The sequence below is a fragment of the Nelusetta ayraudi genome, unplaced genomic scaffold (genome assembly GCF_046127955.1).
Source record: "Nelusetta ayraudi isolate G7.1 ecotype Tasmania unplaced genomic scaffold, CSIRO-AGI_Nayr_v1 ptg000118l, whole genome shotgun sequence".
Lineage (NCBI taxonomy): Eukaryota > Metazoa > Chordata > Actinopteri > Tetraodontiformes > Monacanthidae > Nelusetta > Nelusetta ayraudi.
The window spans coordinates 251793-272932 of record NW_027466168.1 but is presented as its reverse complement, the minus strand read 5'-3'; the positions used below and the strand labels follow the sequence as shown (position 1 = coordinate 272932).

Here is a 21140-nt window from a genome sequence, read left to right as displayed (position 1 = left end):
ATGTCATGCTTAGAGTGCTGCCCGCCGCCGCCAGGAGCGGAGGGGGGGGGTCAGCGGAGGGAGGCGAGTCGGACGAATTAGAAGCGACAATGGGACGGAGAAAGAACAGCAGACAGGCTCGGCGTGGAAGTGGGAGGAAGTGACTATTTATAGAGCTCCAGCGAGGAGGAGGAGGAGGAGGAAGAGGAGTTTTGATTTGTATGTGGCGCTTTTGTCAGTGATGAAATATCTGGCAAGCTTCTTTAATGTGTGTGAGAGCGAAGAGGAAAAAAAGAGCCGCTGCGGCTGCCTTGATAATATAATCAGGATGTTAATTTTTTTGTGGTAACTGCGTTTTTTTTCTCTTGTGGAATTTATTTCATACTTTTCCAAAGTGATTTATCAGTTTTTTTTTTCACACTACTGAAGTACCAGAGGCATCATTCATCAATGACAACAATAATAATAATGATTATAATGATGATAAAACTTGACACTGGCCAGTGTGGCTCTCACTTGTCTCCCTTATAACCTACAAAAAGTCTCAATTGTGACGACTTGAGAGCCCAAACGGATTAAAACAAACTGACTCAATCAGCATTAAAAACCGATGATTCAATTCCAAACCCAACAATGCGGCCGCCTGTCTTGATACTTGATAGGATTACTGTGGAACTCGCTCACTCACTCACTCCGTCCGTCCACTTCTTCACAATGCGCCTCTGTGGGCTTTTGGACCGGCGGGTCCAAAACAGAAGCAGCTGAAACTGCTGGTATGAATAAAATAAGTGGTGACTTCCTGCGCAGTCGTTACCTGAGCAGGGCGACGTGGGAGAACCGCGCGCTGCAGCTCTCAGTCAAGTCTTTATTTCCAAGATTCCGTTGCCCTATTTCGTGACATCAAGGATCTGTAACGCTGCACTGGTGCCCAGCGCTGCGTTAGGCTGTGTGATGTCGAAAATCTGGTGCCCGGTGTTACGTTGCATGATGTAACGTCAAGCACCTGGTGCACGCTGTTGTGCTACGTGACATCAAAGAAGTTGGTGCCGACTGTTACATTATGTTACATGACATCAAGAAACCGGCGCTTGGTGTGACATTGCATGATGTTACATTGAGAATCTGGCTGGTGATGTGTTACGACATCAAATAATTTAGTGCCTAGTGTTGCGTCAAGTTATGAGGCGTCGAGAATCTGGTGCCCGGTGTTGTATTATGGGACGTGATGTGATGTCAAGAATCTGGTGCCTAGCGTTATGTTAGATGAAATCAAGAATCTGGGGCCCAGTGCTGCGGTGCATGACATCAACGAATTTAGTGTTACGTTAAGTTGCGAGGCGTCGAGAATCGAGTGCCCGGTGTTGCGCCATGAGCGACTCACCACCAGCTCCGAGAACATCCCGTCCAGCTCGTCGTATCCGGGCATGGGCAGCGCCGGCTCCATGGCCTGCAGGGCGAAGTCCTCCCGCAGCCTGTAGGTGATCTCCGGGTGGTCGCTGCCGTTGAAGCAGCAGAAGATGAAGGAGAGGCCGCCGCGGCCGCCGCCGCCGCCACCACGTTTCCGGGGGGCCATGGCGGCGTGAGGCGCAGCAGCCGGTCAGGTCAGGGCAGGCAGGGGCGGGAGGGGCGGTGGGGCTCCTGGGGGGCCCTCTTCACGGCCTCCTCCACCTCAGGGCTCGGCCTCCGTCAGAGACGACTGCAGACAAGGAGATGAAAAGACACGTTAGGAAAAGAAGAAGAAGCAGCTTCACCGGAGATAAAGGAATACAGTGGTGGAAAAAAGTTTCCGGACACTCTTTTAAATTTTATTCATTGCCAATTATTAGCATTACAGCTGCATCAGAGGCACAAAAAGAACACATGGAAATGATTTTTTTTGTTTGTTGTTGATAAGACAAGAAAATATTTGTTGCAAAGGACGTTGTCATCCTGCAAAAAAAAAAAACATCTGTTTGTGAGTTGGACGGAACAGTGCAGCACGTATAAATGTAGCTCAACCCAGTACATCACAAGTGCATGAGGCGTCCAAAAACTTTTTTCCACCACTGTAACTGAAGATTACGAGACCCACAAACACGACAACGTTTATTTTGAACGCCAGCGGACGTAAAAAATTCTGGCGCTGCGCTCTGTGTCTTTGACCGAAAACAAACACGGAGCTGGTGCTGATTAGCCGGCAGATGACACGAGGCCCCGGGGGGGGGGGGGGGGGGGGGGGGGGCATGTGGGGCAGCAGGGCCACGGAGCTGTGGAGGCCCATGGGGTGGCGGTTCAGGCCGGTGGCTGCGAGTTTCTCAGGGTGAAAGTACAAAGCACCGTATCGACTGAGAGGAAACGGCCAACGTTTCAATTATGTCGTTTAGTCTGACAGGGCCGTAAGAGAGAGAGTGTGTGTGTGTGTGTGTGTGTGTGTGTGTGTGTGTGTGTGTGTTGCCTGACACGGAGATCATAATGTCCCGGGAGTAGTGCGTTCATCTCCCCGCCCCTCGACGACCTCACAGCCGTGATTACAGGCGTGTGTTCGTAATGACCACCGGGGGGAGTTTTCCGAAACACGCCTTCGCTAAGTGAGCCAGGCGAGCCTGCTGATTGGCCAGCGAGGGAGCCCTGGTCAGACTCATTCCTCCCCTAACCCCCGAGCCTCAGTCTTCCACTATTTGTAGCTCTAAGACTCGGAAGATTTGACGACACATTTTTTTTGTAGCATGCTGCGCATTTCAGTCAGAAATACATGTATGTGTGTGTGTGTGTGTGTGTGTGTGTGTGCGATGTCCTGTTGGAGTACGGCGGAACATCGCACACGCCCTTCAACGGCAGATAAAAATACACCGAAGCAGCAGATGATGAAGGGCAGATCAAAAGAGCAGCTCCGACCAGGAAAAGATGCGACGTTGCTTCAGGAATCTCAGTTTGGAAAACAGGAAAATCCTGGAGGTGGCGTTTCACTGATCCATAGAACAGACCGGAAGGGAACAGATGTCCTTTATTGATCCCAAATTAGGAAACTACGCTGTTGCAGCACTAAAACAACACAAGAACAGACGACACAGTAATTGCAATTGCAACTTGAAATCAACATTAAGTAAAATACTCAAGCGAAGCTCTTTATTCGTAAAGTGCAAAGGCAACACAAGCAACAGAGACGTCAGTCGTGTTGCTGTCAACGCTTCTCACGTCTCAAACCAAAACGTGAAGAATCTCCGTCTTCACCGCCAGCAGAGAAAGTCACACAGGAACACAGGAACCAACAAACCGACGAAAAAACAGAGCAAACCAGAACGTTTTCTGGCATTCCCGAAGGGGGCGGGACCAGAAGTTGGCCACGCCCCTTTGGAAGATTAAAAAAACAAAACAACCACACACAATGGAATCCATTCGGGACAAATTGCAATTTTTGCAACAAAACGGAGTCAGCGAGAGGACAGTAGCTGGAGTGTGTGTGTGTGTGTGTGTGTGTGTGTGTGTGTGTGTGTGTGTGTGTGTGTGTGTGTTCTGGCTGGCTCGGCTCCATCTCCGCTCTAATAATTCAATCAGGCACCTTGTCGCCGACCAGAAACACGAGAGCATGTGACGCCTCAGTTTGACCACGAGGGCCGTGTTTTTGTCACACACACACACACACACACACACACACACACACACACACACACACACACACACACACACACACACACACACACAGCAGCATCACGACCACAGCGACTGTGCTGACCAGCAGGAATTCCTGGATGTCTTTTCTTGGCGAGCGGCGGCGGCGGCGGCGGCTCGCTGAGTTTGCTCGACCTCTCCGGGCGCAGACTGAGCGCATCGAGACGCGCGCAACTCTAAATTTACCCGCCGCTGTGTCAGACACTCGACTGTGACTGGAGGTCGCGAGGAGACGACAGCGAGGACGTTTCCTGGGCCGCCTTTGGCTGAGGAGAGTCATTAAAAAAAAGTCAATTCTGCGGTCGACCTTAAGTAAACCTGATGTCATGCGTGTGCAATTTTTAGTCACTCCTGTGGCACCATCTGCACTCTTTTTTTTTTTCAGCACCAAACGCTGTACTTTTCTTATTTTGCGAACCTCGGTGTAAGCTTTTCCAAAACCAGGGGGAAAAAAAAAAAACACACCTTATTTTTAACTTTTGCGTCCCGACGTCTTTTCCGAAAACCTCTCCGGCTCTGAAACATTCCGACTGCTCGCGAAAACAATAAAAAGACGCAAAACACGTGAAAGGGCGGCGTGCTGAAGGTGGCAGCGGCCACGTTATGGTTTGTTAGAGAAATCTTGTGCACATGACTCGAGTTTCTCATCGACCAAAGACCTTTTTTCGAAGTGGACTGGACCGTGGGAGACTGAAACACGGTGATCCTGGCAGGAAGCTCCAGGAACGAGCCGAGCCAATGAAAAGCCACCGGTAGCCGCTTGGAAGTGGCTCTGCTTCTCTGACCAACCTCACCTCAACGCCGTGTTTATTTTGACACATCCTTGACTTTTTCCAAACAGACGAGCGGCAGCAGCAGCAGCAGCAGCAGCAGCAGAGGCAGAAGCGGCGGCACCAGCAGCTGCTCGGCTTCACGCTCACCATCCATCCTCCTCGCATGAAGGGACGAAGCAACTCGCGAGCTCCCTTTGACCATATTAGTCCACGAAAAGCCGCCCGTCTTTTCCATGAGCTAACGCGAGCTGTAAACTTGGTTTTAAAGTCACGAGTCGGAGGAGTTGGGGTGGAGGTGAGGGGAGTGCAGGACGGTGCTGCTTCACCACCCAGGCTACAGGAACCTGCAGCCTGGGCCTGACAGTGGACAGCGGTGGTGCATTACCATGTTCAGATACTACAGTCAGCGAGATTCATTTGATTGGTCGCTGCAAAGTCTCTCACTTCTACCTTAAGTGCGCCCCCTTTGGTGGCTGAAGGATAATCACATTGATTATCCTCACTACAGGCACTTTAAACAATATGTAGCGTCTGTGGACAACATAAAGCACAACTCCAGACCCATTTCTTCACTCTGGTTTTTAGATTTCAGTGCTGTTCTTCATTTCCGCACTGTCTTTAAAGTGTCCCGTTCTTTAAAGTGACGCTCTAAATGTTTTTATCGTTTGATGCTTTCACCTTTCATTTCTTCTTCGTCAATCATTTGTACTTTTTCCTGTTAAGCACTTTGAGCTGCAGGGAATGAAAGGTGCTATAATTTTATTATTTATATACCCAGATTTCTTAGGCTGCATATAAGGTGTTTTATATGTGTAATCCAAACCTCCAAAAGTGGACTTTCAAAGTCTCCGCTTCCCAGTGTTGACAACTCGCCATGATGACTAAGTTGGCAAAAAAAACCCAAGTTGATTGCTTGTGTCAGCAGGTGTTAATCATCAATCCAAACGATGTCCTATAAATGACTACTGGGCCATTCATTTTCCCTCGGTGACCAACGGTGGCGCATGTCGCGCCCTCGATGGGAAATCAGCAAGGTGATCCAAAAGAAGAAGAGACGCTGCAGGGACCAATCACAAGAGTTTGCCGCGTGGTGGCTTTAAACTGGGATGCTGCATTAGCATGTCCAGGCGCTACAGCCACGACCACAGCCTGGCCTTAGACAGCATGTTCATGGGCTACAGACAGCTGTAATTGTTAACTCGTGGGATTCGTGCACTCTCCAAAAAAAAAAAGGGGGGGGTTTTCCCCACCGGAACGGTCAAGGTTCCCAACGTGACAACAGACCTGTTTGAACAGGAGGACATTCCTCTCATAGCCAGGTGAGCCTTGTGACCCTGCTGCAAAAACACACACAACAACCTCCCCCACCCGGACCAAAACACCATCGCCGTCAACAGCTCCAACTGGGCTGCAATTATAAAGTACAAAACCCTGTGTGTGTGTGTGTGTGTGTGTGTGTGTGTGTCAATCCAACAGTCTCACCCTCGGGCCTGTCCGAGCAGCAAAGGCGAGGCGAATAAATATTTTCCAGGAATTATCCTGCTAGTAGTTGGCATGTTTGAAATGTTAACAGTGGGCCAGTTGATTGTAACGCTCGGCAGCAGCTGCAGCTGCAGCTTTCCGCATAATCAAGAAGAATGCTGTTTATATGGACCGACGAGTGGAGTGGAGTGGAGTCCCGGCTGGGCTGGAGCTGGTGGAGCAGCAGCAGCAGCAGCAACTCGACTCCCAACCGCCCACAGCCCAACAACCCGGAGCCTGTCTGCGTCTTCATTCATAGTCATTAAATCCCACCGACTTATATCCAAGCAAACAGCTCCATCTTTGTTCACAGCGGGACCTCTATCCTCACGTAGCCTCGTCGTTGTTGCTGTTGTTGTGTTTTTGTTTCCCTTGCGACCATGTGGTCTGGCGGGTGACCTGGCACGAGTCCAAAGCAGTCAAAAAAAAAAAAAAAGAATCCCGGTGTTTGTGAAAAGGGTGCGTGAGCCAAGGAGGAGAAGAAGAAGAAAGAAAAGCCTTCCTCCTTTCCTGCAGAGGAAAGGCAGAGGCAGAGAGGAGAGTCTCAATGTAAACACTCACCCAGAACGCTGGCGTGACTTGACGTGCGTGGAGAGGAATGAAGAGCAGCAGCAGCAGCAGCAGCAGCAGCCGTAGCAGTCCCGCCACGACCCAACACTTTCTACTGGACCTGTTTTTCTTTCCTCTCTGCTCGATTTGCCCTCCTTGTCCACCCCACCGCCCCCACACTCCCTTCCTCGTTTGACTCACGCATTCATCACCAGCCGAGAGCCGAGTATCTAAATATTGATAGATAATACCGATACCAAGGTGAGCATCTGGATCAGGTCGATACGATGAGATTGATACTTTTGTTGCAGTTTTCTCCTCGAGATGTCTAGAAAATTCCTCCAACATGCCCACAAGTTTATCTGAGTAGCTGCGCTTCCAAGACCCCTGGAATTGCGCAAAACCGAAATATAACAATAAAAAACTGGTGGTGGAAACAGCTAAACTTGGAAAAACCAACAAATATGGCTAACATAAAAGGTTTTTCACACGTATCCATACGGAGGTATACTGCAAAAATGTCACGGAAACACTTTTTGCATTTACATAACAGAGGGGGTCACGTGACCAAGTTGGCCTCTAGGGGACCGTCGCTGGGAGCAGCAGCAGCGTGGCACTGAAACATTCGCAGGAGATTCTGCCGCCGGCCGAGTGCAGCAGCCTCGGCTTGATTGTGTTACGTGTAATAAGATGAAGCCGTGGGTGGGGACGCTGTTGGCTCTCTCGGCCTGGGCGCCCCTGGCAACCAGAGGCTAACGTGCTTAAAGAAAAAAACCTGAGATGCGCCGCTCGTCTTTTCACCCTCTCTCGCGTTTCACGGTGGCAACCCTTCGCCGCTCTGAAACCTGCCGTCGAACAACTGGGCCAGGCTGCAGGAGGTGAAGGAGGCACAAGGAGGTGGGGCGGGGGGTGAGGTTGGAAAACCTTAAACACTACAATCACTGCCAGGGATTTAAGAGAAATTGTACGCGCGCGCTGACAAAGTGGCCTTATCGCAGCGACGACCGCCAGCTCTCTAGCACCGCCCACGGCCGCCTGCAGTGGGCGACGTTCGAAAAACCGCGTGTTTGCACATGGTACTACAAACCAAACAGTTTATTCAAACCGACGGAAATCACAACCTGCGGGGGTATCGACGCTCAGCAGCAACTGTTGCAGAGAATCAGGAAGAAGAAGAAGAGGAGGAGGAGAGGAGAATGTCAGATGCTGGTGTGAGGAGGTTCACCGGCCGCCCGGGGGTCAGTTTGTGCAACTTTAACATGAATCCAGATAAGCGCAGAGAACGCAAAGATCGCGCACCACAAATATTTGCAGAATGTGCAGCGACGGTATTTATTTGTTCCGGCAGAATTGTGTGGATTAGCAACAAGCATCAATTAAACCCAACAGGACAAAGGAGCAACAGCAGTGAGTCATCGGCCTATCAGATAAGAGCCTCGGCCTATATTTTCTAAACAAACACGCCGTCTCTCGGCTGTTGAACATGCATCAAACTGAGCCTCGACTGGGACAGGACTCCTTTTTTCCCCCCCTGTGTGTGTGTGTGTGTGTGTGTGTGCGCGTTGCTGCAGGAACACAGTGGACACTGTTGTGTATTGGAAACAGATGTGTGAAACACCTCCTTCCTGCACCGGCTGCCGTCTCTCCCTGCGAGAGCGTCTCCGGCGCTCGCATGCACGTCTCATTTTGCGCTATCTCGGCCCTCCCGGATAATCAGCCGCGCTAATGATAGCGACGGGAAGAAGACGGAGAACAGCCCTGCTTTTGTTTCCCGTCGGGAGGAGCCGCGCACGTCGGCAGCCTGGATGGATGAAGAAACTGAAGGACGGAAAACGTGCACAAAGAAGAAGGAGAAGGAGAAGTCGCGACAGCCGACGCAGAGCGACGTTTGAATAGTTGGCAAAGTGCTTTTGTTTCCCGCAATAAATAATCCGACCCTCCAAAACGTCCCAGCAATCCTCTTGTATTGCTACGCCCTCCCTTGACCTTTGACCTCTGCTGACTGAATGAACTCTGAAGCCGTAAAACAAGACAAAAAAAAAAAAAAAAAAAAATCAATAAAGCGTGTTTGCGTTGCTGCGATCATCGTTTTTTTTCTCTCCAGAACCATGCCATTTCTCTGACCCGCACCCCTGACAAATCACTCTGTCACACACGCACACACACACACTACACAAACACGGCGCAAATAACTCCGGGGTTTGACGGCAAAACGCAGTTAAAAAAAAAAAAAAAAAAACGCAGTGAAAGACGGACAGACGGTGCAGACAGGGTGCAGCTGCGGCTGCGCGGCTGCTCAGACCAGACAGGAATTTGGTTCGGCACAAGTTTAATCTTCTTTGCTGCTTTAGGATTTGGGGGCTGGATCAGACCTCAACGATTTCACGATCATCCGAGCAGCGTTTCCAGCGATGCACAACAACAGTCCGCAGCAGCGACGTTCAAGTGAGCCGCTGCTGCTGCTGGTGTTGTTGTTGCTGCTGCTGCTAGCGCTGCAGCGCGGGCTGCACAATGCAGCCAAGAGAGGCACAGATGAACAGAGCGGAAAGCAGGAACACTTGAGACTCTGTGTGTGTGTGTACGTGCGCGCGTAGGCTGCTTCTGGGACCGCGGCGTGTTTGTAAAACCCCTACAACCGGTGCGCGGCGGCGCGCTCGCTCGTTTATTTTGGATCCGTTCGGACAGCTGCAAAGAGCCGCGCAAGCGAAGGGCGAGCGGCGGTCCCGGCGTCCAAACACGCAGCCCCCGCGAGAACCTCGGAACCTCGGAACCTCGCCGGCAAAAGGACGGAGGGAGGGAAGGAAGGAAGAAGAAGAAGAAGGAACAAAAAAAAACAAAAAAACAACAGTGTGGCCAGGCCCAGTTGTTTGGAACCGTTTGAACTGTGAAACCCCCCAAAAAGTGTTTTCACCGTGAGCGGGCACGGAAAACAAGTGCAAATATAGCTGCAGAACGCACACACACACACACACACACACACACACACACACACACACACACACACACACACACACACACACACACACACACACACACACACACACACAGAGGTCTCTGTTTGCCCTTCACAACATCTTCCAGCAGAAGAAGAGACGATCTGTGATCTCCGTCCATCTTACTCTATTTCTAATAAAAACAACAGAAGCCGTTTCAGCACTTAAACACAGTGTTCACCAGCGCGGCTCCCTGCTTTTTTGCACAACACGCACATACGCAAACACACACACACACACACGTGCAGCCGGGTGGCGTCTAATTATTTTTTCTGCAGCTCAACACAACAGTGGTTTGAAGTGTGCGGTGAGTCAACGCCGACAAACAGCTCGTCGTCGGCCGCAGAAATGCTGACTGGCAGGTCTGGGAGGGGGGTTGGGCCTAAAGGGACCGTGAACATCCATCGGCAGTCAGCAGCAGCCGGCAGCTGGTCGGACGGCGCGGAGAGCCGCGCCAGAGGCGGCGAGCGTCTCGTCATCGAGGGGCCTTTACACGTGTGAAAATGTGACAGAAGTCGTTGTCGTCGCCTCCGGAGTCTCAGTGCGACAAGTGTGAGGCAGCAGCAGCGGCAGCAGCAGCAGCAGCGGCAGCAGCAGCGGTGGGGAGGGGCGTTAAGATGTGTCTGTGCAGCCGAAGGGTCAAACGGTTCACACACACACACACACACACACACACACACACACACACACACACACACACACACACACACACAGAGTTCAGGGCTAACTCGGTTAGCGCTGCTGTAAGGGAGATTTGCGACGGAACAGGGGCCAAATAAAAGCGACTGCACATTTCTGAATCATTTCCAGACTGAACGGGACTGAATTGGATGGGAGGCTGGTTTTAGTCAAAACTCACTGACTTGTTGTCATTTTCACGAATTGCAATACCGTTTTGCACCACCAGGGGTGACCTTCGCCAACCGTCTTTGAACAAACAGGTTAAAAAGAGCAAAACAAAATTCATCGGTTTCCTGATATTACCAGTTTCCTAAAGACTAAAAATTTCACTCAAAATGACACATTTTTCTGTATTTTGTTTTTCTTTTTAGGAGTTGCGTGCCGCCACGGCCGCAGCGAGTTAACTCAAGTTGAAATTTGTGATTTTGAGGGGGCCGTCGCTGTCAAAGGCTCCAGACGGAGGTTCACCGGGTTCAGCAGCAACAGCTTCACTGTTTATTCTCTACACAAACGCGCACCGCCGGCCGGCACGTCGTTCACTCCGCCGGTCAGACTCGAGGGCCTCGTGCGACGAGTCCCGACGAGCAGAGTCACATGACCCGAGGACGGGCGCCTGCGCCGTTCACGCTTCATCGGATTGGACGGGAGCGAGCGAGGCCATCGCGTTTCCCTGCGACATCGTACGAGTTGAAGACACAGACGTCAGTCGTCTTGATTCATTGAGAAAAATCAACTTTGCTCTCTCGCCGTTTGATTTTACTTTTAGCCCCGTGCGCTTCCTACAGTCCTGCCGCCGCTACCTCCTCCCCCCCTTTCATCTGAGGGAAAGCAGCTGAAGCTCCGCCCCCTCCAGCGTGAATGAACGATCGCACAATGCCAGAAATATGTGCATTCAGCTGCGAGGAGCGTGCAGCGGCTGAAAAAGCGGGTTAAAGGCCGCTGCGCTCTCTCTCTCTCTCTCTCTCTCTCTCTCTCTCTCTCTCTCTCTCTCTCTCTCTCTCTCTCTCTCTCTCTCTCTCTCCTCGGTCGAGGTCGTCAGACTGGTTGGGCGCAGACGTGCCCCCCCCCCCACCCCTCTCTGCTCTCTCCGTGTTAGCATTCTTCCTCGGGTCAAGCCTTCAGTAGGAGGTTAGACTCGGGGCAGAAACTGGTTTAACATGTGACAGTAGTATCTCTACTGGGGGGGGGCTGTAGGGGCGGGGCCAGTGGGAGTTATGCAGCGAGTTGTCGCTCTGTCTGTCTGTCTGTCTGTCTGGGTGAAAAAAAAAAGGAGGGGGGGCAGTTCAGCCCAAAAATATGTACGAAAACATGGTATGAAAATAATGTGGGGGAGCCAAACGGGCCGAACACGCGACTGAAGAACTTTTTAAAGACACGTCGCAGAGCTGCAGGGGTTGCAGAGTTCAGTCAGAATGCCGTATCATCTGGGGAGCGACGGTCGTTTGGCGTGATTACAGTCGACCTCCAGCAGGAGGGCGACGACCCCTGAAGCCAGCGTGTCATTAGGACCCTGAGGACACCTGAGGACGTCGCCCACTTAACCCAAACGAGGTCTCCAGACGACGACGGCGTAGTTAAGCCTCCGTTTGAAGCCACTTCACAAAAAAAAAAATGCGGCTAAAAAAAAAAAAAAAAAGCAAAGGATGCCAGGTTGGACAGTGGGGGTTGCCGACCAGGTTGACGTGCCCCTTGTGACATCACAAAGGGGAGATTTAAAAGGGGACACGCCCTTCCAAACGTGGGCCTCCACAGCGTCTCTGACACCTTCAGGCAGCACCTTCATCATCCTCGCCATCCTCCCCCCATCCTCCCCCCTCCTCCCATCTCCACCTGCCCCTCCCCCCACAGCAGCAGAAGGAACCGTCACCGCCGCCGCAGCTGCAGCCGCTGATGAGCGAGCGACCTCCCCGGCTCGTCAATACTCGGAGAGCTGGCGTCTCCTCCGGGACACCACCCCTCCCCCTCCACCCCCCCACTGGCCTGTTCCATCCGTCCTGTCCTTTAAAAATACACTAAACTAAATCCAACCACCAACCAAGCCCCCTGCCGCCACCCCCCCTTCACACACACACTACATCTTCCACAGTTGCCATGGAGACCGGAGCGGCAGTGGGGTGATGGGTGCCTGGTGCTGGCTGGCTGGCTGGCTGGGAAGGTGATTTAATGTAAGCCCCTCTTTCTCCACACACATTATACCCTCCTTTCTAATCTGCCCTGGATGTTTATAGGGAGAACGGGGGGGTGGTGGTGGTGGTGGTGGGGGGGGGAGGTCGGATTGTCTCTCTAATTCACCGCCGCCAACATCGGTGCAAAAAAAAAGAAAAAAAGCCACACAAAAAACTCTGGCAACCGTGAAGGATTACACAGTAAAAGACAACAACTAACAACGGCGCAATAATGCAGCTCACCATCAGAGGCAGCGTGAAATCCTGCAGCCGCTGTAATCCACCCCCCCCCCCCCACACACACACACACACCCCACCTCCCCCCTGTCTGCTATCTGCACACCGTGGCCTGACGTGGAACCCGAGAGCGACAGGGGAGGGGGGGGCAGGAAGTGACTGGTGGGGGGACGGGGGGGGGAGGTCAGCGGGGGGCGGGGCAAATGATCGGAGCACCAGCGTCTGCTGCTCAAGGTGACTCTCCCTTTCATTGACAAGATGATCCTCCTCCTCCTCCTCCTCCTCCTCCTCCTCCTCCCTGGAACCAGCAGGAGCAGCACGGAAAATATAGCACACACCCCACCCCCCTACACACACACACACACACACACACACACACACACACACACACACACACACACACACACACACACACTCTCTCTCTCTCACTCGCTCGCCCGCTCACTGATGACGGGGCTGCGGTGTCCAAACCGCAGCGCCGGTTCCTCGCTGGGAGGAAGAGTCGCCCGCGCAGGTTTTCCTCCGCCGCCGCCGGCTCCTTGTCATTAGGGGGGCATTCCCCCCGCACCCATGGGATACTCATTAACCACCCCCCTCCCCCCCCCCCCTACTCATTAAACATTAAACCTCCCCCACCCCCGCTGCTACAGCCGATCCAGGTTACTCTAAGGCAACAGCGCTTTTTTTCCGCGCCGACACCTCCTAATTAGACGGATGTGACACAAGCAGAGAGGAGCGGAATCCAGGCCGAGAGCACGCACGCACACACACACACACACACACACACACACACACACACACACACACACACACACACACACACACACACACAGAGGGAGGCAGTGATAGCCTCTGACTATCTAGCGGTCGCACGGACTCACTCCCACCAGCAGCTATCAGCAGAGCCCCCCACGCCCCACCCGCCCTCCTCGCTCGCCCCCCACCCCCCCCCACCCTCTCTCTCGCTCGCCCTGGCTGATGTGATTACAGGACGGAGCAGGAAGAGCTCAGCCTCACCCTGTCCAGCAGCGGCTTCTCCTCGCTGGTCCTCCGGAGCAGCATTCCAGCTCCGCTCGCCGCTCCCAGGACGATGATGACGGCGGCGGAGGCGGCGGTGGGTGGGTGTGTGTGTGCGTGTGTGTGTGTGTGTGTGTGTGTGTGTGTGTGTGTGTGTGTGTGTGTAAATCCACGAGGCTGGCTCGGAGCGGAGCGCAGTGGATCCCGGTGAAGGAGGAGCTGAGGAGGAATGTCGACCAGGACCAGAGAGAGAGAGAGAGAGAGAGAGAGAGAGAGAGAGAGAGAGAGAGAGAGAGAGAGAGAGAGAGAGAGAGAGAGAGAGGGCAGCGGAGGGCGAGGGTGAGCGAGCCCTGCCATAAAGCGCTGGCGGCTGCTGGAAACGTGTGAGGATGAAAAAGCCGGCCGGGTCGAGGGGAACTCTGCCCGCCCTCCCCCTCCCCCTCCCCCTCCTACCGCACCGCACCTCCCCCTCCTCCCCCGCCTCACCTCCCTCCCGGCTGCTGCTCAGGCACAGATGTTACTGCCTCCTTTCAACACTCCCTCCTCCTGATAGGACGCAGCTGAGCCGTGGCCGCCGCCCAGCTGACAGCCCCGCCCCCCCGCCCCCTTCCCCAACCCAACCCAACCCAACCAACACTGGCTGGACCAAAACTAGCCTTGTTTTGGGGTTTGTTTGGAGGAGAACCAGGGACCAGAGAATAGAATAGAATAGAATAGAATAGAATAGAAAAACCTTTATTGTCATCGCATTGGTATAGTAACAACAAAGTTGCGGTTTGAGCTATATTGCGCCCTATTTAAAAAGAAAAGAAAGATCTCAAGGAGATATAACAGGGATGAATGTGCCTGGTTGGTGCGAGGTTTCTACTAAAGTGTCCATCTATCAGGAGCTGAGAGGTCAGAGGTGGTCTGAGGTCGACTGTTCTTGGGGCTTCCTGAGAAATTAAATGGGAAGAAAAAAAATGCATGCATGATGGGAATGACGCCTGCTATTATTAGAACCCCGTCAGGTCATTCCTTCCATACAGAAGGGAAACAGGGATAAAAGCGGCAACAAAAATGGGTGAATCATCGCAGCAGTAGTAAAAAAAAACAAAAAAAAACAAACACAACCAAGTGGAGTTTGTTTGTTTTCTTCTTCTCCCAGACGACAACATCCAATGACGTTGCAGCGATCGTCCGTCGCTTTCTCCCCCCCCCCCCGTCTGTCAGAGCGACCGGCTGAAAAGCTCGTTTTATTTTTGCCCCCTTTCAATCTGTGCCACTTTTCTGAGCGACAGAAGTGAGCAAAGTCGAGGCCAAAGGAATGAGTCGAGTCTTACGACACAACCGAGGTCCCGCTACAAAGCCGTGCGGTTTGTCATAACAGGCTTGGTGGTTCTAACAAGGTCGTGAGCTGTTGTTACCCTGAACACACACACACACACACGCACACACACACACACGCACACGCACAAAGGAGCAAAATGTGCTGCGTTCAAAATAATAGGAAGAATAAAATATTTTAAGAGGTGAATAAAAAAGAATTGGAACAGGAGGTCTCGTCCTGAGCGAACAGGAGCGTGATGGTGGGGTGAGGTCATCCAGCACGATTCGCTACGCTCGCGTTAGATCGCCAACGTCATTGGCTGCTGCTGCAGCACCAAACACATCACGACTGGCTGGGGGGGGGGCAAAAAAAAAAAAAAAAAGGCAAAGCCGGCCGGAGCGTTTTTTCCCACCGCATTCTTCTGGACACAAACAGAAGGTCAGAGCCGTTAAGTGGGGAAAAGCCCAGGTTGCAGCTGCCAATGTGGCAGCAGATTCATCGGACACGCCGCCATACGGCCGTTCAAGAGCGGACGCAAAGAAACACAATGAACTTTTAAAATTAATTAAAATTATTATTATATAAAATTATTGTGCAAAAAAAAAAAAAAAAAAAAAAAAAAAAAGCTCTTGACGGCATCAAAAACGCTTTTGCGTCATTCGCTCCTGCAAAACTGGTTTCGGCCACTAGGGCGGCTTCCAAACTCCCACACATGCCTCTGTGTCATCAAATGAACGGCAGTTAATAATGATAATAATACACAACGGAGAACCAAGCCAAACAAACAAACGCGCGTACACACACACACACACACACACACACACACACACACACACACACACACACACACACACACACACACACACACACACACACACACACACACACACGAAAACAGCTGTGCGATGGAGGCGTGTTGACTCGACTGTGAGCTAATTCTTGAGTCTACAGCATCAGAGGCCATTACTGCTGACTCAGTCCCTCCCAATAGCGAGCACGGTGGGAAAGTCAGACTCAATAAAAAAAAACACAAATACAAAAGCAGAAGTGGCTTGTGGCTTCTTCTTCCAGCAGGTGTTGACAAAATAGTTGTCAGCTGCAGGTCGTCCTGGCGAGTGCGTCAGCGCTCATCACCTGGGCGGCAGCGAGACATGATGTCATAAAGTTTTCACTGCACGCCGCCGAGTTGCCACAGCTGAACTCTGCTCGGCGCGCAAACAGGAAGTGATTACACTCTGTTAGCGTGATCGAGGGCCCCGGTAGCTCGAGGCTGCTGCTTTCAAACCGAGTGGAGTCGAGGATTCGGGACTCTGCTGCTGCTGCTTCAGGCTTCCAGGAGCTTTGCTCCCAAATAAAACACACCTTTCGGGGTTCCCCTCAACGGCCCCCTTCTGATGGACTTGGCTGCGAGACGGCGAGGCTAAAAACTGCCAGCGTGTCCAGTTAGCCGCGGCTCCAGAAAACACCCAGGCCGCCGCCAAGTCACACGTCCGTCCAGCTGATATAATAAAGACCTCACGGAAGACCAGAGTGGGTTGGCGTTTGGCGGGCCGATGGGGTTCCCGGTGTAAAAACCCAGCGGGTGGGGGGGCTTATTGCAGTGGTCCAATCCAAGTGATACGCAGGGATATGGTGTATAACCACTGGAAAAGGTCCCGGATTAACGGACAACCACTTAATTATTGATTCAGTTTTCTTTATTTCAAAACCTGATTTCAAAAACTGAGCATGGTGCTTCTTGTTTTGTGTTGTTTTGAAGCAGGTGTTGCCGGACAGATGTGCACGGGGGGGGTTGGAACTGGCTTGTTGTGAAACACTTTATCTCGGGCCGAGCGCTGGTGTTAGCGAACATCAGTGGCGAGCCGCCGGTGGATAACAGAGGTGGAGGCGCTGCGCCCCCCCCCCACCCCCACCCCCCCTCTCCCCTTGGGCGGCTGCCTCTGTAAAGAACGACCTGCAGCTGGAATAACAGGCAGGTCCTGGTTCCCAGCGAGGGCTCCTGTTCTGCAGGGACACATCATCTGCATCCATAATAGTAATAAAATATAATAACCAAAAAAAAAAAAAAAGCCAACGAGGGACTCGTTATTTTGCTGACCTCAAAGCACCTCTGGCTTACCGCACAACGTAACAAACGCAAGGGGGCGCTCTGGAGCCACACCGTCACAGGTGGAGGGAGTTTTCACCAACACTGTTGTTGTCGGGTGACCAAAGAGCTTGTCGTGCGTGCGTGCGCTCCTCATCACATGTCTCCGAGCTTAACAGCTGATGTTCCGAGTGCTCGACAACGCAAACATGCAAAAATGTCAAATTTACTTTTCACTCGTCACTCGCAAACAGTTGGCCAAAGGATACTTAGGACACACCCACAGCAACACCTTAAAATGGCGGCCCAAATTTATTCCGCTCCACGACCCACATTCGGGTTGCAACCCACCAGTTGGAAAACGGTGAGCTATGGGCTACATCGGCACATTTCAGACATTTTTGTTTCGGCGTTTTAGGTTCTAAGCGCAACCGTTACTAAATCTAACCTAGATTTGCAATTAGCTTTGAAGACAAAGTCAGAAGAGTTCAGTCCGTGATTTGCCAACGCAGCTCGCGCCTCCCGATCGGAGGTTTTGTTCCGTTTCGATTGGAAACGTTAACACAACACAGCGAGACGCACGCGAGGACGGGCGGCGGCGGCGAGCTCTAGCGACTTGATGAACACCTGAAGCTTCGGTCGAGCGCCGCGGTGAGTCAATATGTACTCAGAGCCGCATTCAAACAGGGACCACTGGGCCAATCAGCAGCGTTTGTCGGAGGCCTTTTTATCCGCCCGATGAAACTCTGTGCTGCTGGTAGTGTACGTATACAACTGGTATCGTCGTCATGGTATCGGCACATATTTCAGGGGTATGAGTAGGGCATGATGCTGGCATCGATATTGGGTATTTTCGGTATCGGTGCATCACGACAAAAGCGAGTAATTGGAAAATTAAAAAAAACAAAAAAAACAACCTTTGACAAAGAATCCAGTGTAGAAAGAAAGAAAGGAAGAAAGAAAGGGAGAGCGAACAAGGACGAGTGAATCCTCGGCTGCGTCCTGACTGACAGCCACTAAGAAAAACACTTTCTCTGGCTACTGCGAAAGGAATGTGTAGAGGAGGGGGTGGTCGTTATATTATGGCTCGTATCATGTGGTGGAAGGAAGCTCCGCTCCACTATACGTGCACTCCGCTCAGGGCGGGGCCTGATCCATAAATTCCACTCGTGCCGCCCTTCCCTGGCGCGCACCATCTCCAATGAAAGGCCAAGATTAGCCGGCAGAGGGTCGAGCGGGTCTGCAGCCGCCCACCGTCTGCCTTGTAATTAGCCATCGCACCACTTTCTGCATCCGCTCGACGGTGAAAAAAACGACGGCGACACTTTCCAGTTTGGCGGCCGGGAATAGACAGAGGGGTGTCGGCCAGGGAGAGAAAAAAAAAAATAAATATATATATATATATATATAGGGTGCCTGGAAGCAGCAGAAGCACAGCACGTGGCTCGGCAAGCATGAAAAAACTGGAAGCTAAAGGTCAGAGTGCGTCGCCGTCCTGCTCCTCATCGCCGCCAGGCAGCAAGCGTCTCTCACCGGTGCAGACGAGCAACGTGACTTTTACAAGTTAAACATTGCTGCCGCCTATAAAAACAAAAATCCAAACCTGGGGGGGGAGGGGGGGGATCTGAACGTCTAAAGGTTTTCAAAGAGTTACTTAAGAGTTTCCAAACATTAATAGGAAACTCAAGCCGTGGGAAAGGGATCAGCCCGGGTGGCCGTTACATAGGACGAGGAAAAACATCTTTACGTTCAAACGGAGGATAAAGTGAGAGAAGCTCGCTGCGCCTGAATTCACATTTTCACCTGCAAGTGTCTCCTTTGCATGTTTTACTTCCTACTGTGGAAAAGCAGAAATTAAAAAGGTTTTGTAGCTTCCTGCATTTGCCTGATGACTTTAGGGAAGTTGCATTCCGCAGCATCGGATGATACAAGGGTCTAGTGATGGCGATTATACTCATTACTACGGCTGGTTAATCACACCGTGCGCGCAAAGCTGTTGCTTTCAGACCGAACGCAACACGACACGGACTCTGGAGGCAGAAAAATTCCTCCCCATCAGCTCCTGAACAAATTTATTTCACGTTCAGACGTTGGAGCTTCAACAGTTGACCGTTGAAATATTCCGTCCTTTTTTTTCATTTTTTTTTCAGCCTTCAAACAAGCTTGTGCGTCGCAGCCGATAGCGAAACAAAGAGTTTAAATGGAACTGAAACGCAAATAAATCACCAAACTAAAATAAATATTTCATTCCAGCTCCATTAAGCTGGAAATTCCAGAATAAATCTTCTTGTGACCGAAAAAAAAAAGTTGTTGGGAGACTTTAGGGGCTGCGAAGGCAAACGATAATCCCCTGAAGTGGAGGAGGAGCTGCTGCTGCTGCTGCAAGAATTTTATGAGGCGGCGGCGGCAGCAGCAGCAGCAGCAGCAGCAGCAGCAGCAGCAGCGGCGGCAGCAGCAGCAGCAGCAGCAGCAGCAGCAAACGTGCCTGCAGAGCATCGACGGAGTGGGAGGGTGAAAAAGCTGCGGCTTAACTTGCAGCTTGATCTGCCCAGATGTAGGTCGGCCGGCCGGCTGGGCTGCCGCGGCCTCGGAGGAAGCAGCCAGCAGCGCAGGTAGCACAACAAATAAACAAATCAAACCGAGTCAAGCTAATCTGCCGTAATCCAATCAGAGCACAGTCTGCTCCGGGCTGCGGCCAGGACGGGACGAGAAGCGAGATTTTTTGCCCCTAGGATGACACGGGGATAGCCACGCCCTGTAATCATTTGATGGGTCACTGCAAAGCCGCTCACTTCTAACTCGAGTGCGCCACCTTTGGTGGCTGAAGGACAATCATTTTGTTATAGGCAACAGTTTACTTTAAACAATATACAGCGTCTGTGGACAAACCCACTTCTCCGCTCTTGCTTCTGAACGTCCGCACTGTCTTTAAAGTGTTTCCTTGTTATGGTGACGTCTTAAATGTTTTTATTGTTTGATGTTTTTACTTTAATTTCTGCTTTGTTAATCATTTGTACTTTCTTCATTGGCCTCTTGCGGTGGACTCGATGGGAAATCAGCATGAGAAGTAGAAAGGAGACGGTGCAGGCACCAATGAACAGATTGGGGCGTGGTTATCCCTATTTCCATAGCTAACGGGCTACCCCAGAAAAAATGTTTGGGATCTTACGATCCCGAGGGGCAGCTGCGGTGTGGGCGTGGCCAGCCGGGGTGTGGGCGTGGCCAGCGAGTCAGCGGCGAGACGTCCGTCTTTGACGAGCTGGACGGTCGACTCGCAAAGCCGCTTAACTCAGGGCCGTGTCATAATCTGAGGGAGAGGAAAAACAACTTCCGGGCCAAATGGGCCAGATTGGCGAGGTGACGCTCAGAGAGGAGCGAAACAATAGAAAACTGCTGGTTATCTTCAACTGAAAACCTCCATGCCAAGAGGCAGGGCGGGGGTGGGGTGTCCAGAAATGACTAAAGCACACAAACAGCCTGGAGGCAGGGGGGGGGGGGGGGAGCATGTTTGGAGATGTTAACAAGGACACCTGCTGCTCAACAGGACGGACCTGACAGCTTTGTGGCTCGAGGCTCGCTGAACATCGGCAGCCAACACAAAAACAGCAAAAACAGCAAAAACAACCCAGCCTGCAGGGCAACAGTGCGGAAAACAAGGCCAAAACACGGCTAATGTCAGGGATTAGAGGGCCGGGGGGGTGGAGGAGGGGAGCGTTGTAGCGGGTCGCCACAAAAAAGCGGCAAGTCGACCGTGTCAGGTGGCGACCGAGGGGCCGTTTAGTTTTGACGGCTTGTGTGCGACTGACCGAGTTGTTTGGCAACAGGTAGGAACGTTCAGCAGGAGGAGAAAAACACACACACACACAAGTACTGCTTCTGCTCAGTGTGTGTGTCTGTGTGTGAGTGTGTGAGGGGTTGCAGCCTCAGATATCACTCAGAAAACGAGAAGCCTGAGAAAATTAACACACATACACACACACACACACAATGCTGTGACCGGATCGCAGAACTTTGACTTCAGAGGGACCAACTGGCTCTAGAAGACACTAAATCAGGTTTTCACGGTGACAGTGTCTGTGACATTGAGAGGGGGTGGTAGGGGGTGGGGGGTTGCAGAGTAAAGGGAGGGAGGAGGGGGAGGGGTGGAGGCGGTAAACGAAAAAAGTGCATTTCCTACAACAC

The 21140-nt window shown here is 52.0% G+C and overlaps 1 protein-coding gene across 4 annotated transcripts in view; it reads right to left on the bottom strand.

Annotated features, from left to right (window-relative positions):
* The window catches only part of daam1b (dishevelled associated activator of morphogenesis 1b), a 46710-nt gene that overhangs the window by 18168 nt on the left and 7402 nt on the right, over positions 1–21140 (bottom strand). For 2 of the 4 annotated variants that reach the window (XM_076049569.1, XM_076049572.1), the window contains exon 2: positions 1361–1675. In XM_076049569.1, coding sequence (XP_075905684.1) covers positions 1361–1552 — 192 coding nt within the window. In that variant the 5' untranslated portion in view covers positions 1553–1675. Of the gene's footprint in view, positions 1–1360; positions 1676–6482; positions 6504–13563; positions 13704–21140 lie in introns of those variants that run through there. The other 2 variants (XM_076049570.1, XM_076049571.1) reach the window with 2 other exon arrangements.